Source organism: Lichenostomus cassidix, chromosome 1Ab (genome assembly GCF_008360975.1).
Source record: "Lichenostomus cassidix isolate B80296 chromosome 1Ab, HeHo_3.0, whole genome shotgun sequence".
Classification (NCBI taxonomy): Eukaryota; Metazoa; Chordata; class Aves; order Passeriformes; family Meliphagidae; genus Lichenostomus; species Lichenostomus cassidix.
In genome coordinates, this window is record NC_139481.1 from 8,531,341 (window position 1) to 8,548,076 (window position 16,736).

A 16,736-nucleotide genomic window follows, 5' to 3' on the forward strand; every position below is an offset into this window, starting at 1 on the left:
GTCCTCCTGGACTTGTTGCTTGAGAAGGACTTGTGGGCAGAGTGACTCTGAATTCCTGGGTACAGTTTGGGCTGGAACAAAGCTGTGTTTGTGTTGTGCCACCACACTGCAGCAGAGAGGAAAACAAGGAAGGGAGGAGCAAAGATCTCAGTGAATCTGTGATCTCTATTAATCTGCTTTCTTTTGGAGTATTTCAAAGTACACCTATCTGTGGTCATGCACAAGTGCTTTACAGTGCAAAGTATCAATAATTCATTTATTTACATGCTGGATATAGAGCTCCCCTCAGTCACCAATCCACATGGGTGATTTTACCTTCCCAGATATCAACTGGCAGAAGCATACAGAGAACTCAGACAGGTCCAGGGCATTTCTGAGCATGCTGAAGAAAACTTCTTGGTGCAGTTGCTCAACTAGGAAAGGTGTCCTCCTGGGCTTGTTTGAGAGGGATTTGTGGGCAGAGTGGTGATTGGTGGTTGTGTCTTGGTGGCCTTGAAGGAGCTGAATTTCAAAAGTTGGTGCTAGAAGAGAAGCTGTCAGCAGAACTTTGACCCTGGGTGTGAGGAGAGCAGTAGGGGCTGCTGAGGAGCTGATCAGTGAAATCTCTTGGGGATCTGGATAAAGGAGCAAGCTGCTAACAGGCAGTGCCTGAGAGAGCTCAAGGAGTACATGGATGGCACTTTTGGCCACACTGACATGAATTTTTGCATCTTGGTGTAGAGTTTTTATTATCTTTTTTTTTTTTCAGCTTTTTTTTTTCAGCTGGCCCTGTGAGGAGCATCCCACCTGATGATCCTCATGGGTCTCTTCCAGCCTGATGGATTCTGTGATTCTATTTTGGATATACAAAAGTTGATGTTAACTTTCTGGGTTTATGTTCATAAATTCTTTTTCGCCATCTAGAGATGCTTCGTACACTTGTAAGTGTTAGGAATGATATGCTTGGAGCCTCCCACTAGTCCTTAGTTTTTAAAATTTTATGTTTTGGAAAGAGACAAAAGAGGAATAATTCTCTGGTTTTTCCTATCATATCCTGATGGAATAGAGCTTAGACCATCTGTTTATTCATATAAATCACATCCAGGAACTGATTATCTCTCTCTTTTATGTCCTGCCTGGCATATGCACATAAAAACTGAACAGATTAGGCAAAATCCTTTGTATTACATCATCTCTCTCGACAAGCTCATTTGTATTAGTCCTACGAATAAATCAGATGTGCAAACTGTACTCTGACTTAAATGCAAAGCCCAACTCTGATCTCTTCTCCTTTCCCCTGTCAGGAAATTGTCCTGGTGGTGTTTTTTGGAGCAGAGTACCTGGTGCGGCTCTGGTCTGCAGGCTGCAGGAGCAAATACGTTGGTTTCCAGGGGAGGATCCGCTTTGCCAGGAAGCCAATATCCATCATTGGTAAGATTTCACCTCTTTTCCAACCCCCTCTTTGTTGTGAATAAAGATATCAACATCTGCAGGGACCTTATTGCTGTTCTATATCTACCCCTTGGGCTTTTTTCTCCTTTGTGATTTATCTTCTTTTGTGTTGCTAGAACTGAACACCTAAAATACAGCTAAGGCAGACATCAGCCTTAGAAAGGCAGGATTGGAAAGTGAAGAAATGACTAAACCTTGGGTAATGGCAGGGAATTGATAAGATTTTGACCACAAAATCCTTCCTTAGGTACAAATAAATTCTGACTGTTTCCAGAGCTGATCTAGTTTTGTGGTGTAACCATGAGGTCTACAAGGTACCAATTTTCCTCCTCGTGTTCTTGATTTCTCTCACAACTCCAAAGTGCTTCTTAGGTGGGTGTTTTAGAGAAAATGATAGTCTCACTGAGCTCTGATGTCAAGTGGTTCTCTCTGCTGGTGTTGTGCTTCTACACAGTAAAATTCATGTTTTATTGGAGCCCTTGGGGTAGCTGCAGTGGGTTTGGTAGAGAAAAGCCAAGAATTGCTGCAGCTGGTTGTGCACTCACAGCTATCAGAACTTTGTTTTGACCTGTGAAATTCCCCTAAGAATGTAATACACTGGAAGTCAGGATTTGCTTTGCCATGTGAAATGCAGCTGGAGCAGAGTCTGCACTGACAGAAAAGCTAAACTGGGGAAATACCTTTGCTGTGAGTGAGTGAATCCTACTGACTCATCGTTTTCAAATCAACAAGAATGGAATACAAGCACTAGGAAAAGAAACGAAAGGATTAGAACAGAATGTAAAACACAATGCAGTCATTTTATTTCTTCATTAATAAAAAGTCTTTATTGTAAAATCAGAAAAAAATCCACTAAAATTTCTTTGATAGCAGGAAGATTTCTTCTGTGGGTTTTTGTTCACACTGAAATTTGGATTAATTCTTAGAAGTTCAACTTGAGTAGCAATTTTTAATTTCTTTAAGTTCTTCCATTATCTTTCCTTTCCTTCCCTCTCTAGCTGTAAATAAGAGTCACTTTGGTGTTTATTACCAGAAAGAGATTTAGTAGTCAAGCCTAATTACTACTTTCATGTATAAACTTTTAAAATCTTACTGAGTTCCATGCTGCATGAACTTGTATGTTAACATGCAACTTCCATACCTGGGAGAGTGGTAAGATAGGACACATTACTTATTGAATGGTCCTTTAGCATTTTAGCTAAAATGGAAAATGGTTCAATTTCCCTACCTGTTAAATCAAATTTTTTCATTATTTTTAAGTAGCTTTTCTAAAGCTAGTCTAGATTTCTCTGCTTTGCAGACAGATTGTGGATGATTATATGAATGCAAGAAAAGACAAATAACCTGTCAGAAGGCATTAATCTTGAAAAAATTCCCAGTTCAAGAACCCCTAGAAGAATTATTATCTTTCCATGCTTTGTCATTCCCTAGTTCCCAGCAGGAGCAGGTTTAGTGTGTGGTGCTGATTTACCAAGGCAGCAGAAACAACAGTGAGACCTTTCTGAAAACACACCTTGGAGTTGAGTTCATGTGCTGTAAAACAGTCCAGCAATAATATACAAAAATAAAATACACATATTCTCACTGCTTTAAACTGAAGAATAATTAACTGCTTTTAATGAAAAAGCTGACAATTGAATGCTAGAAAATAAACTTGTGAAAATATGAGAAACACATCAGCAATTTGCGGAAAAAAAAAAACCAGTACTCAGGTAAGATACATTACAGGTGATATTTGGAATTAAATGACCAAACTTCCTGACACTTTACTTTTTGAAAACTACCATAAATACCAGTGTAATGCTATTCTAAACACTGTGCTGAATATGGTATTCTAAATGCTATTCTAAACACTATCTAATGCTTATTAGAGTTAAAAAAAGGTGTTTAAACAAATGTTGGCCCTTTTTCCTGAAGATTTCCATGCCACTGCTTCAGTTTGAGTCTTGCTGAGTGTTTAATGCAAAATGTTTAAACTGATCCTGAAAAAGGCAACTCTGGTGATTTCTTATGGAGAATGACTAGGGATTTCACACTTTGAAACAGAAATTTAATGAGAAAATAGCTTTTTGTTTGCCGCTGCAATTCAATTCCAAGCAGATGAACAAGCCTCTGAAATGGTTGTTGATGGTTCCACCACCCTGCTGTGGATGCTCTTCTTTTCCTCAGGGATTCCATCTGCAATAACCCTGCACATCTCAAATGGCAGATTCCTCTGAGCAGCAGAGCTGGGGCTGGGAGTGGAAAATCCCTTCGTTTTGGTTTTGTGGTGCTTTTCCTGCATCTGCCCAGGGCATGTGGGAAACCCCAAAGGAATGCTCTGGACACACAGAAAAAGACAGGAGATGGATTGTGATGCAAAGGTCTGGGAGAAAACATCTAAAAATACTGAGAAATCAAGTTTAAAGCAACCAGGGGCTTGAAGGAAAAGCAGCAGGGGCTGGAAATCTGTGGGATTGAAAGGTGGCAGGGAAAGGGCAGGATTTGCTGAAAACCTGGACTGTCAAATAGGTCTGTGTGGAGCAGGAAACTGGGGTGGATGAGAGAAGTGTAAGCACTGGAAAATGGGGTGAAAACTAGGAGCGGAGGAGAAGCAGAGATAGAAGAACAGTTTGGGGGAAAAGGGAAAAAAAAAAGACGTATCTCTACCATGAGAACACTTTCAGAAAAGGAGAAAGTACAAATGGAAAAGTCTCTTTTACTGTCACCACCTGGTTGAAACTCATTTTCTGACTATCAGTGTTTTCCACCTTCAGTGCCTGTTATCAGAGGGGTCTGTGTGTGTCTGATAATTCAGTAAACACATGAAGAATCATTTGCTTAAGGACAAGGATCTGTATTCTGGTGTGATGGGAAAAAACCCCACCCTAAATTCTGATGTTCACAGGTGTATGTTCCAACACACACATGATGAAGGAGCAGCATAATTTTGGGAAGTCAGGCATTCAAAAGTTAAGATAAATCCCAAGGGAAGCTCCTTCTGTAGCCTTATTCCTCCCTTTATTTATTTTCATTTTCCTTTTCATAACTGTAGAATTATTGTAGTACAGTCTTCAAACTGACTGAGTGCTTTCCCTTGGGGAGGAATCCAGAATTTTTTACAGAAAATAATCCAAATGATACTGGAAATTAATTCAGCTTGGAGAATGAAGAACTTCTGCAATATTTGTTGCTGCAGCTACATGGTTGTGAATGAGGCAGGAGAAGGTTTAAAAGAGGAAAAAACAAGTTACCCTTGCTGAAGGAAGCTGTTGTTGCTGCTCAGGTTGGATCCCATCCTGCCTCTTGCCCAGGCATGCCATAGAAAGTTGGTTAAATAAATCAGTTTGCACAAGTGGGGCTCATTTGCTGGATGTCCAGAGGAAGACTTTGAAGTCAGGTTACAGAGGTTCTGAGCCTCACAGCTGCGAGTGAAGTCAGCAGGGCTTGTTTTTTGGAGTGCTGGATAATGTTAAGAGCCCTGAAGAATAAAGTGCTGCCTGTTTAAAACTGGCAAAGGAAGGTTGACCAAAACTTTTCCTCATTCTGTCTCCATTTGCTGCCCATTTATAATGCTATCCTTTATTTTCTGGTTAGAATGTGAAAGTGGAGCATTTGGATGGTCGAAAGAGGTTTACCACAGAAATGCCTGGGAGGAAATTAGAAAAATATCTTCTCAGAGTAATGTCACAGCAAGGTTCAATAATTAAAAGAAATGGACATGGTCACTGAACTCAGATGAGGGAAAATCAGGGTGTGTGAACACAATCTGTCATTTGCATTGTACAGAGCTGGAGCTGTGTGAACTGCAGGGTTGTGGAAACAAAAAAAAAAAAATGGAACTCTGGAAACAATTATTTTTTTCATACAAATAAAGACTGTATCACAAAATAAACTAACAATTCTGATTTTTTTTTTTTTTAGCCAGGCTTTGTTCTGATGGTTCCCTTAACTTTGAAAGCTTGGCTTTACAGCTTTGATACAACTTTTAAATGGAATGTATGTGTGTCTGCATGCATGATACTTCATGGATTTCATTATTGAGTGAAGCAAACCCTTGCATTTCCTCTTAAATCAAAAGCCTTGCCCCAGAATACAGATTCATTTCTAGAGGTACATCTGCCTTTGCATTTTCTGCTTTTGTGGCAAGCTGTGTGATCCCTCAGGTTCTCTGAAACTTCTGGTACTGAATTCATCCTAGAGGAAACTGCAGCCATTGGGGTTTTGATGGGAAACTATTACGTGAACTTCACATGCCCACCAAATCTCAGCTAACAATTTCTCTTTTTGAAGCGCTTTCCCCAGTCTGTATTTATTGCATTTTTCAGTGCTGAGATCTAAAAAAAAAAAAGAAAAAAAGAAAAAAAAATACATTCTTGTTCTTTTGATTGTTTGTGGGTTTGTTTGTTTTTTGACAGATCTGATTGTGGTGGTAGCCTCAATTATTGTGCTGAGCATAGGATCCAATGGGCAGGTGTTTGCCACCTCTGCAATCAGGTATGTTCTCCTGGGGCTGCAGCTCTTCACATTAGATGCTTCCCTAATTGCCTAATTCCCAGTTTAGCTGCATGGCTGATTTAATGAACACAGGAAAAGTTACTCTCTTGAAGCACTAGAGGACTGGGAGCTGTTGTGCTTGGTCAGTGATTGGGATAGGAGAGAGCAGGAGAAAGGCAAATGAAAAATGGTGGCAATGCTGAAGCCAAGTGGGAAAATCAAAATGTTGTGTCCTATTTAACATCAAACAGCTCTGTCTCTGAGACAAGAGAGTATTACAGAGCATGGGTTTATTTAAGAAGTAATCCAAACAGCACTTAACTCACTGCTTTTTGAGTATGAGTAATTACTTTGTTTAAAGAGTGATTATGCTTTGGTGGATTTGTTTGGCACGAGGAGCTCACACCGTACATGAACCAGAAACATTTGGTGTCCACAGTGTTTGTTCAGCTTGCATCAAGCACTGCAGGCTTGTTTTGGGAGGTGAGTGGGTAAATCAAAGAATGATAAGCAGTAGGTGCTGTCCCCACTCCTAACAGCTTCCAAGGTGTGCTGCAGGTTCTGTCACAAACCTCTGCTTCCCACTGCAGCCCAGTCCCTGGGCAGTGGGAATGTCCAGTTCTGTCTAAACTGTCCAGCTCTGTAGGCAAACACTGGGGGAGCTCCATGTGCAAAGTGTTTTTAAGGTAACTCTTACCATACTGATGCCTAATAATTTTTGCCTTTTCTTTTTTATATATCCTTTTATACATTTTTATACATTTTATATATATATATATATAGGCTTTTAAGAGTCTCAATCATATAACATTCAGAAGTTTCCCCTGATTTTGTTTGTTTCTCCATTAAATAATGGTTTTCCTAGTCAATATTGCTGAATAAATTGGACTCTAATGTGATCTAAACACAGAGATGCCTCCAGCCTGAGCTGCCACCTGAGGCAGGGCAGTGCTGTCCCAGCTCTTTTCCATGGCACTGTGTTAGTGACCACAGTCAGCTGTGGTGGGTAAGGCAGTATTGTCCTCTTATTGATTTATTGCACTTATTTTGATTTTTACTGATTTCTGGTATTTATCTGAATGGCCCTTTCCCTGCAGGGGGATCCGTTTCCTGCAGATCCTCCGCATGCTGCACGTTGACCGCCAGGGTGGCACCTGGAGGCTCCTGGGCTCTGTGGTGTTCATCCATCGGCAGGTATTCACCCTCTCTACATCCCCAGCACTTTGGGGACTTGGGGAAATCCTCTGGGGGCTTCAAATCATGGTCTGGTTTGAATTCTGGTTTCAACTCCTATGTTGCAAGAGAAAAAAAATACTTTAAAAAGTCCATCTTGTGTTTCTTTCCACTTTTAAAAAGGGAGAATGTTCTTTGCTGTTCAGGGCAGTGTCTGACAGGGTATAAACACCAATATTTGGGGTTTTTAATTAACTGTTATACTCTCTGATGTTGTCCTTCAGTGTAATTTATTAAATGCAGTTTTGTGGGCTGCCTTTCCTATTGCAAATGCTGTCCACCATCTCCACAGGAGATGTGTTGCTAGCTTGGTTGTTCTGTGGAAAACCAACCACTGGTGGGAAAGCCTTGCTAGAAGAAGTCAATTATTTAAATATTTCAATTTTTTTCTCCTTGAATAAGGAGCTTTTGAATTCATTCTGTAAATAAAAAATATGAACTTTGTTATGATGCTGTGTAAGAAAAGTTGCTTTTTCAAGGGTTTGCTCACCGAGGCCAACCTGGCTATAAATAGTTGCATGTCTGCTAAAGCTTTGAAACAATTTTGCTGTATAAAAGCTCAATAAGCAGGAAGAGTTTAAAAGTTTTTCTGCAGACTGCAAAATATTTCAAGTTGAAGGCTTCATTTTGAGTCTTCATGGAGTTTCTTTATGGAAAGCCAACTTAGCTTTATCAATATAATATAAATTTATATCATTAGCCTTTAAATCTTGCACCTCATGCCACCCTGAGGAGAGTTAATACTCTTCTGTTAATCTCCACATCCCTCTTGGAAGGGTGGATAACTTATGAGAGTAGATTTGTTCTCCAGATATTAACAAACACAGATTTCCTCACAGACATTTTTTAGTTTTTTTTTAAAAAACTGTTTTTCTGGGACAGAGAGTGGCCTGCACTAATTCCAAGTGATTAATTTAATCCTAAAAGTTAATTTTCTTCCTTTTATTTTTACCCCCCAGTACAGCAGGAACTTTTACGTCCTGCTGGCTGTGCAGAAGTGATGCCCAGCAAAGTGCTGTGGGATAAAGGCTCCTTTCATACTGTACAACAGGATGACTTTTAGTGCTCCAAGTCTGTGTGGTCTTCATTTATTATGCTTGCATTGCCTGGGTATCTTGCTAGGGCAGAGCTGATATCCAAATAACTTTCTCAACATTTGCTAACCTTACTGACTGAGCTGTTTGAGAACATTTTTTTTCCTGTGGGTGTTCAGTTTTAGTCAAGACTCAGGAAATACCATCTTCAAAATGCAACACTTAAATCTCACATGTCGCAAGCATAACTAAGTTCAATGATTTAAAAGGGAAAAAAAAAATCCTTGGAAAAGTGAATTTATGAGTAAATGCACCTGAAGTTCTGCTTATGCAAAGAAGTGATTATGGTGATAAATAAAACCCCACAGATCTGTAGGACTTATCCAAGCAGATCACCCACTAACACATTAAGGAAAAAAAATACCAAACACACAGTTCTGTATTGACATTGGACAAGTGTGGCTGAAACCCCAACGTGGTACCAAACGGAAGGAAAAATGGAACCTTTATTCCTGTCCAGCCTCTGAAAGACATTTTTGTTTAAAAATAAAAAACCAAAACCAAAACAAAAACACCTCAGCTGCTTTTTCTTCACAGGCAGAGTACAAGGTTCTCATCTATTTTTCTTCTTTGAGTTTGATATTAATTTTTTTTTCAGAAAAAATGAGCCCTAAACCCTTAAGCAATGTGAGAAAATAAATTCACATCTCAGTGCCCTGTGAAAATAGGAAGGACTTGTATCTCTGTGGGCCCAGAAGAACTTAGTAAAGTTGTCACCAAGGATTTCCATGTGTTCTGGAATTTCACATATAGCTGTGTTAGCTCACCCAGGTTTGGCTGGGATGCTCTTCTATTTTCAGCAGGTTGAGCTTATGCACCAGCACTTCTTGCCAAAGGCAACAAAACATGAGTCAATATCACATGTGGCAGTGGAAGGCCATGGAGAAATCCTGAAAAACTGAGTTAGCCACTCTAGCTCCAGCTTGTGAGCCTCTGGGTTGGTTGTTCTCCTTGCTCACCTTGCTTTGTGGGGTCTTACACTGCTCTTGGGACAGAGGGGTTTCTTGTGTTTTCTCCAAGTGCTCAACTTTGTGTTGTGCAGTTTGTATTTTAACTGAAAATGGAGATGTAGCTGAGTGTAAAACATCTGCTGACTCAACTCTCTCAATAGTCAGATTTACCTTGGTGCATTTCTTGTTCTTGCTGTTTCCCCCGTGTGTGTGCATTTGAAAATCCCTGCTGAAAAGAGCCTCTTGTTTCAGGCAGCACTCTGTATTTTTAAGTTATCTAATAAAACCCACATAAAGATGTAGTTTTAAGGCCTGATGTCTGCAGAATGCTCTTTGTTTTGTGATGATGTTTTTGAAGCATGTGTTATTTAAAAAGCTTCCAGCTCTCTCATAAATGCAGTATGTTTGAGATTGCTGCCATTGTTCTTAATAATTAAATATAGTGTATATACATGGAACATGGATTGGTGACATTTAGAGTGAGTCTAAGGCAGTTGCATTTTCATCTAGCCTTTACTTAAAGGGAATTTGGTCTTTAGTATTGGAGCTGAGAGGTGCCAATGGTGAAATCAGCTCAGTGGTTCTGTTGATATTTCAGCTACTTCGAAAGGACTTCATAAGACTCTGCTCTTTTCCTGCCTGCTTCCCAAAAAGCCAGCACTTAAACTAGAAATATTCCAATTACCATCCCCAAACAGTCAATTGTGGATGTTAACACAAGGAGCTTTCCAAAGCAAGTGATATCTGCAAGTACACAGTGCACTGTTATCGTGAGATAAAGATGGGAAAATCAAGGTGACCAGCACAGGAACTACTGAAACCTCAGAGTTTATTTCCTTTTACAGCTGCCTTGTTTAGCAAACAGGCCTGCAAAAAGTTAAGGCCTAGATTAAAAGACTTGCCCATGGGCAAAACAAAATATGATCAAAATTCATTGTTTGGGACATCATTACATGATTAGAGGAAAAACAACCATTTTTGTTTGTGCCAAGAGGACTAATAGATTTCCTGCACCTAGATTTTAATTAGTGCTCTAGGAGAAGGAAGAGTATTTACTGTTCCTGCTGCTGGATGTTGGTACCAGGGCTACCTCTCCCCAGGAAGCTCATCAGGAAACGAAAAGAAAGAAAGAAAAAGGAAAATCTGAGGGAAGTTTGATGATAAAATTGAACTTTCCCTTGCAGACAGTTTAAGAGATGTGGGTAGAGTATTACAGAAAATCTGTGAACACCTGGCATACTCTAAGTCTAGAGGCAATCCTTCCAAGTCAGGTTTTAATTTTCAGTTTATCAATCATATGGCAATATTTCAATTCCCATACTGGCTGGGGTCGAAGGAAAGAGAAATGACTGTCAAGAGCTCAAGGAAGATGCCACTGAAGATGTAGCACAGCAACGTTTTGGGATAAAGATGGCAAAATATGTGCAGAGATAATAAAGGAATAAGGCATGTGAAATTTAGGTAATTCAAAGAAGCTGTTTTCCCTCACAAGCAGGTGTTGGATTTCCCTGGAGGGCAGGTAGATATCTCATTTAGCACTGTCTTGAAAAGCTTGATGTGTTTTTGCATCCATGACACCACACATTTTGGTTTAAATGCACAAGCACTTTTTTTTTCCTGAAGACTGTGAGAATCCTCTAAGTCACAGCACTTCTGACACAATTCTCCTGCCCAAAAACCTTTAGATAAAATGGTATTGCCACAAGGACTGTCCCAGGCCCTCCCAGAAGTCCTTCTAATAAACTGCCCTAGCTTGATTTTGCGGGACTGAAAACCTAACATTTGCCTATTTTATCTTAAGATTTTATTTTATGTTAACATGAAACTGTTGAGGCATCACTGTTCAGTGTGAAGCAATCTAAACATCAGATGCACAGGCTCATGGCTCAGATATGCCACAGTCACAGGCCATGGTGGTTATTTCCCAGTCTAGTCAGAAAGGGCATTTCTAAAGCTGCTTTGCTGTTTTAAAAATGTTTAGGCAATTAGTATTGTGAGTAGGTGGTTAAGTGGAATGATTCCCATTCCATAATTAGGAGAGATGTCTCACTCTCGATTTAGCTGCCCCAAGGATCGTGTAGAAATGATGGATTTTTAACTATTTAGCCTGGTATGAATCAAACCCAAGTGAATGTATTGCTTGTTTTACTGGAGGAAAATTTCATACCTGAAACATAATATATTAATTTTTCTATGGGATGCAAAACCCCCCCCAGATATATGCAATGTTTTACATTGACAGAATATATAAATATATATATATATATAATGAAAACCTGATATGCTTCTTTGCTTTCTCTTTGAACAGGAACTCATAACCACGTTGTACATTGGATTCTTGGGCTTAATTTTTTCCTCCTATTTTGTTTACCTTGCTGAGAAGGATGCAGTTGATGAGGATGGAAAGACAGGTTTCTCCAACTATGCTGATGCCCTTTGGTGGGGTGTGGTAAGTCCTCCCCAACAAAATGTGTGTGCACACAGGGCATAAGGTTTCCTGTTCGAATTGTGATCTTTCTGGGAAAATCTGGTATTTCTTTCTTTGCAGAATGTATTTCTGTAGGGGAGCTTGACAACCTCTTAAGAGGGATACAAGAAAAAAATGTAATAATATAATTAAATTTAATATAATTAAATTATATATATATATATATATATATATAATTTCACTGTGAAAGCAGGTTGGCAAGTTCTTTCAGTGTCATTCAGTGTCAGCAAAGGACACTGAATGTTTGCAGATATAAAATATCCACTTCTCAGAAAGAGTAGAAATTCCCTTCAAAACCTGTACCACTTCTTTTAAACTCTACTTAGTTATCTGCAAAAGGTGCATAACTTAAAAGCATATTCTGTACTTGAAGATTGGGTTAATGACTCTATTTTTTGGATATTTTTGTGTAAAACTCATTCAGTAATAACTCAGACCTTATAGGTTCCTGTTCTTTGTTTTTGATCTTTAACTGAGATGCTGCAGAAGCCTCAACTTCAGTAAAGTAAACAGAAATATAGACTACATTACATGGAGTCTGAGTCACCACTCTTGAAGTGGTTCACTATAAAAATATTTCAAACATTAAATTCCTGTCACTAGGCTGTCAAGTATTCATTTCATCTGCAGAATATCACCTATGGCTGTGCTAAACAATACAAACCTAGTCAAAAATTTAGTCAAAAATGAAAAATCCACTCAATGGCCAGATGGACCTGACTGTCTGAGGTGTTGGGAAGTGATGAAACCATGACCCAACCCATCCAACAATCACTTGGTAAAGTCCTCAATGGACATGGGATAAATGTTAAGAATATAAAAGCTCATGGTTATAGATGTGAGAGAAGCTGTAGCCAGTCAGTGCTACACTCATCAGAAATGATGAGTGTCTCAGGAGCACAGACTGTGCTGCACCGTAAAAGAAAAACAATTAGGGTTTAATTGAAAGATACCCCATGTCTGCTTTATGAAAACAAACCAGGAGTCTTATTCTCACTTCTATCATTTGAGAAGTTCACCTCAAACACCAGTGTGTCACTTTTAGCATCCAGTTCTATCCATGGATATTCATGCACAGGTTATTCCTGCAAGTAAGAAAAATTCCATGTGAAGCCAGTGTACTTTTTCTGCATTCCCTTCTTTTTTGTTTTTTTAACTCTAGTTTTCCAGAGTTTGCTTCCTGAGATGCATTGACTATTTAGGCATGAATTACAAAATACTTCTAAGTGCTCAAAGCTATGGCATCAATGTGAGTAAAGACTCAAAAAATTAGGGTCAAAAAAGTCAAGGTGTGTTTCTAACTTGGATTTTGGGAATTTAAAAGGAGGTATGAAGCCCAACAGAGAAGTGTAAAATGCACATTACCTTGGTGAGATAGATGACTTGGGCCCTGTGTTTCAAAGTGTGTGGTTTGGACATGCAAAGTGTTCAGTAGGTTTTGTTATTTTCCAAAACTTGACTTGCTTTGCGTAACAGCAAGATAAAATCAGCTTCTCTTTCCCTGGCTGTGTGAGGAACAGTGTTCAAATTGTTTTTGGGCTTTTCAGGCATCCAGGCCTCCTCAGCACTTGGTGAGTCACGGTGCAGGTGCAGTTCACAGCTGGGAACAAAGGACAAAGTGAATCAGTTTCTTTTGCTTTTCAGATCTCCTGCAACATAGAAACACAGATGTGGAGTTACTAGGGAGTGAAATCTGATTTTTTGCTTTTGCCTTTCAAAACTGAGCCGTAGGAAAAAAAAAAAAATCTTGGTAGCAAATATTTGAAAGTCTTATGTGTCTGACAAAAACCACAGAGTGTGTTATGGGGAACGTTTTGCTTTGGGGAGAAAGTGCAAGCTTGCTGAACTTGATACAAATGACCTAGAAGGTTTAAATATGGAGAAAAGAGAAAGAATGAGAGCTGGAATTAAATGCTAACTACATTCACCTGCTGCAGTTAAAGGCAAGGCTTTTTCTCCCAGATTTGGCAGGCAGACAGCTTAAACTGCAAAGCCTTACCAAAGAGTTGTGTTTTACACCAAGCCATTCTCAGCAGTTGTAGCATGCAGGACACATGGAAAAGCACTTCCAACAGCAGGGTCAGGCTGCCAGAACTGCAACCCAGCAGTTCCCCTGTCCCTTTGGGGTATTTTTTCTTGAGGAAAGATCACATAGGAAGGTTCTCTTCTATTGGCTCTTCCTGCTTGTCTCCTGCTGCTGGTAATGCTTATTGGTCTTGCTGCAAGCTCAGCTGTTCTGTACCACTGGAGTGGAGTGAAATCCTTGCTCCAGTAAATTGGTGTTAACTGGCAGAGCTACTTGGGATCAACTGCTCAGAATTTCCAGCAGTAAATTTCCATGCCAGAGGTAGCAGTTTGAATCCCTGTATATTTAGTGTGGTTTTTTCGAGGTGTGCAGTTCTGACTCCTCACACCTGAGGACACCTGCCTGCCTTAAAGCCTCTGAGCAGCCCTGCTGACTTCTACTAAATCAGAGTTTTTCTCTTCTTGAAGTGTCCATGAGTGTGTTCAGAGCCTGGGCACACAGCTGGAATGTGCCATTGTAAATCTGTGTTACCAGAGGTGTCATTTTCCAGAGTTATTCAACATTCTCTGCTCAGAAATATTGATAACTTTGGGATGTACATGTAGAAAAAAAATTGTTGCGATTAAGAAAGCCAGAGAATTACATTATTTATAACCCTTTCCACATATTTATGTCCTAATTAGACTACCAAGAAGGAGCTCTCTCTGGGTAGCCAGGGAAAAACTTTCTGAGACATTTTCAGGCACCTGCAGGAGTCTGCCAGCCAAATCCCTGCTGTGGAGATGGAAAATTCATCTTTTCTGTGGTTACAGCTTCAATGCTGTCTTCCATAGTAACACCAAGGTAGCTCAACATTACTGCAGTTTGTTTTTAAGTCCTGGGTGATGGAGAACTCAAAAAAACATAACCCAAAAAACCAAACCTCCCCCAAAAAACCAAGAAGCCTTTCATATTAAAAAAGAAGGGAAAAAGAAGGAAAAATCACAGCCTTTGAGGGGTCAGCTGGGTGCTCTGAGGAGCTGAAGTGCTGTTAAAGAAACAGAGCTGTAACTTCCTCCACTGCCCAGTAACTCACACTGAACTTCAGAGTTGAATTTTGGGGGTTCTGGTTGGATTTTGGGGACTGGCAAACTGTGTTTGTCCTGCTGGTAGCACACAGCACCTGAGTCACCTGAGCAACCACATGAAATGTGGACAAACACCTGGCAAGGCAGAGCTCCTGCTGAGAGCAGCTTGCAGCTCAAAAGAACAATATTCCTCCAAGGATTTGGATACTGCAAAGTGGTCTTCATCAAGTGGGAAATTCATGATGAATAAACACAAATATAACTTTTTTCCAAACTTAGAAAGACTAAGTTTGGTGGTAGCTGGTAATTTTCTCCCTGCAAATCTTTCTTCCAGCTCCCTGTAGATCTGCTCTGAGAGCAGGAGGAAATATATTCTTCCCATGCCTTTATTGCTTGGTCGTTTCTTCTGAGAAGACTATTTTTGCATAACATCTAAGCATTTGTCAGCAAATTTTTCCATAAAAGGCAGCCTCTTTATAGTCAGTGTAAATTTACATATCCTTTGAAGTCTGGGTTGGCTGTGTTTCTGCTTCCATTCAAGGCGAAGTGAAGGGAGGGGGACTCAGTTTGGGGCTGGGACTTGCAAATAAAAGTACATTTTTCCTATTCCAAGTTCTCCCCAGTGGTTAGAATTGGTGACAGAACTCCTCACCAGAAGCTTTTCACTTCTCCAGGGGTCCCAGGCATGTTTCTGACACCATTTTATGGCAGCATCAGAGCTGTGAGGATGCTGAAAACACAGCACCCCATGGCCCAGGGTCTCTGTTAGCCATGGGCTGTGAGCCTCATCCTGCTGAGGTCCTGGCTGCTGGGATCCCCTTGGCTTGCTGTGGTTCCTCCTTTGGGATCAGCTGATTATCTCCTTCCAAGGGGGTTCTTGTTACACCTCAAACCTTTCTGATGGATCAGCCTCCCCCTGGACCCAGCTTTCCCCTGCACCAGGTCCTTCCTGACCTCTGGCTCATCAGGAATTCTCCTCCATCCTGCTGGGGCTCTCCAGGAATAACTCCAAACCTCTGTCCCACTCAGGTCCTCCTACCTCTGTGGCTTTTCAGAGCTGCCCTGCCACCTCCCCAGCAAGTCCCTGTAGAGCAAATCCCCTCAGATCCCAGACTGAGAGCACTAGTTGTGATGCCTAAAGAGGCCAACACAAATTAGGAGTATAAAAAGGGGACAAATTTATTCAAGGCCTTCAAGGTACATTCAGGCAAGCAAAGTCCCCCTCAAGGACTGCACCCAAAATGGACACTGGGTCAGGAGCTCTTCACCTTTTATAAGTTCTGTCCTGTTAGGATTTTGGTCCCTAATTCTCCAATCACACCTTCAGGCAATGATGTTAACACCCCAGGCCTGCTCCCCCCATTGCACCATGGTTTACCTATTTTTGGGCAACGAATGTGTCCTTGCATTTTCTATTCAGAGGGATTGTTTTGGCTAAAGGTGTTGGGAACAGAGGTTTTTATTTAGCACTTTATAAGAAGCACAGAACTACACCAAGTTACAGATACATGAAGAGGAAAAACTAGTTATTAAGGCATCAGTTGGCCTGATGAGCTTCACCATTAGTGCCTGTTTCCTGGGGAAAAAGGGCTGCACAGCTGCCCCATGGCACATGGAGGGAGCTGAGACAGCCTGATGATGTCTGTTCTGGTGTTGGAGCAGTGTGACCTTGCTTTGTCACAGCTGGGGACAGAAAATACAGGAGGAAAGGGGTGAAGCTGAAGAGTGCTTTGTGAATGCTGCTGAACAGCAAGCAACCCTTGGCTGCAGAGCTGGAGAAAAAAGAGTATTTTCCATCAGTTTTCTCTAGTGAGAGGGATTTCCATAATTTATCTGAACTTCCCTGTGACCATGACGATGACAGCACTAGTGTGGACCCCACTGGTGATGCTCCAGCACACCCAGGACAATATTTAAGCTCAGCATAATCGCCAAATCCAAACACTGGTGATTCACACCTGTCTCCTGATA

At 40.5% G+C, this 16,736-nt stretch overlaps 1 protein-coding gene across 2 annotated transcripts in view; it reads left to right on the forward strand.

Moving 5' to 3' along the window:
* LOC146442890 (potassium voltage-gated channel subfamily KQT member 1-like) overlaps nucleotides 1-16,736 on the forward strand; it is a 385,165-nt gene that overhangs the window by 23,950 nt on the left and 344,479 nt on the right. For both annotated transcript variants that reach the window (XM_085049705.1, XM_085049706.1), the window contains exons 4-7: nucleotides 1,284-1,410; nucleotides 5,829-5,907; nucleotides 7,005-7,101; nucleotides 11,493-11,633. In XM_085049705.1, coding sequence (XP_084905831.1) covers nucleotides 1,284-1,410; nucleotides 5,829-5,907; nucleotides 7,005-7,101; nucleotides 11,493-11,633 — 444 coding nt within the window. The remainder of the gene's footprint in view (nucleotides 1-1,283; nucleotides 1,411-5,828; nucleotides 5,908-7,004; nucleotides 7,102-11,492; nucleotides 11,634-16,736) is intronic.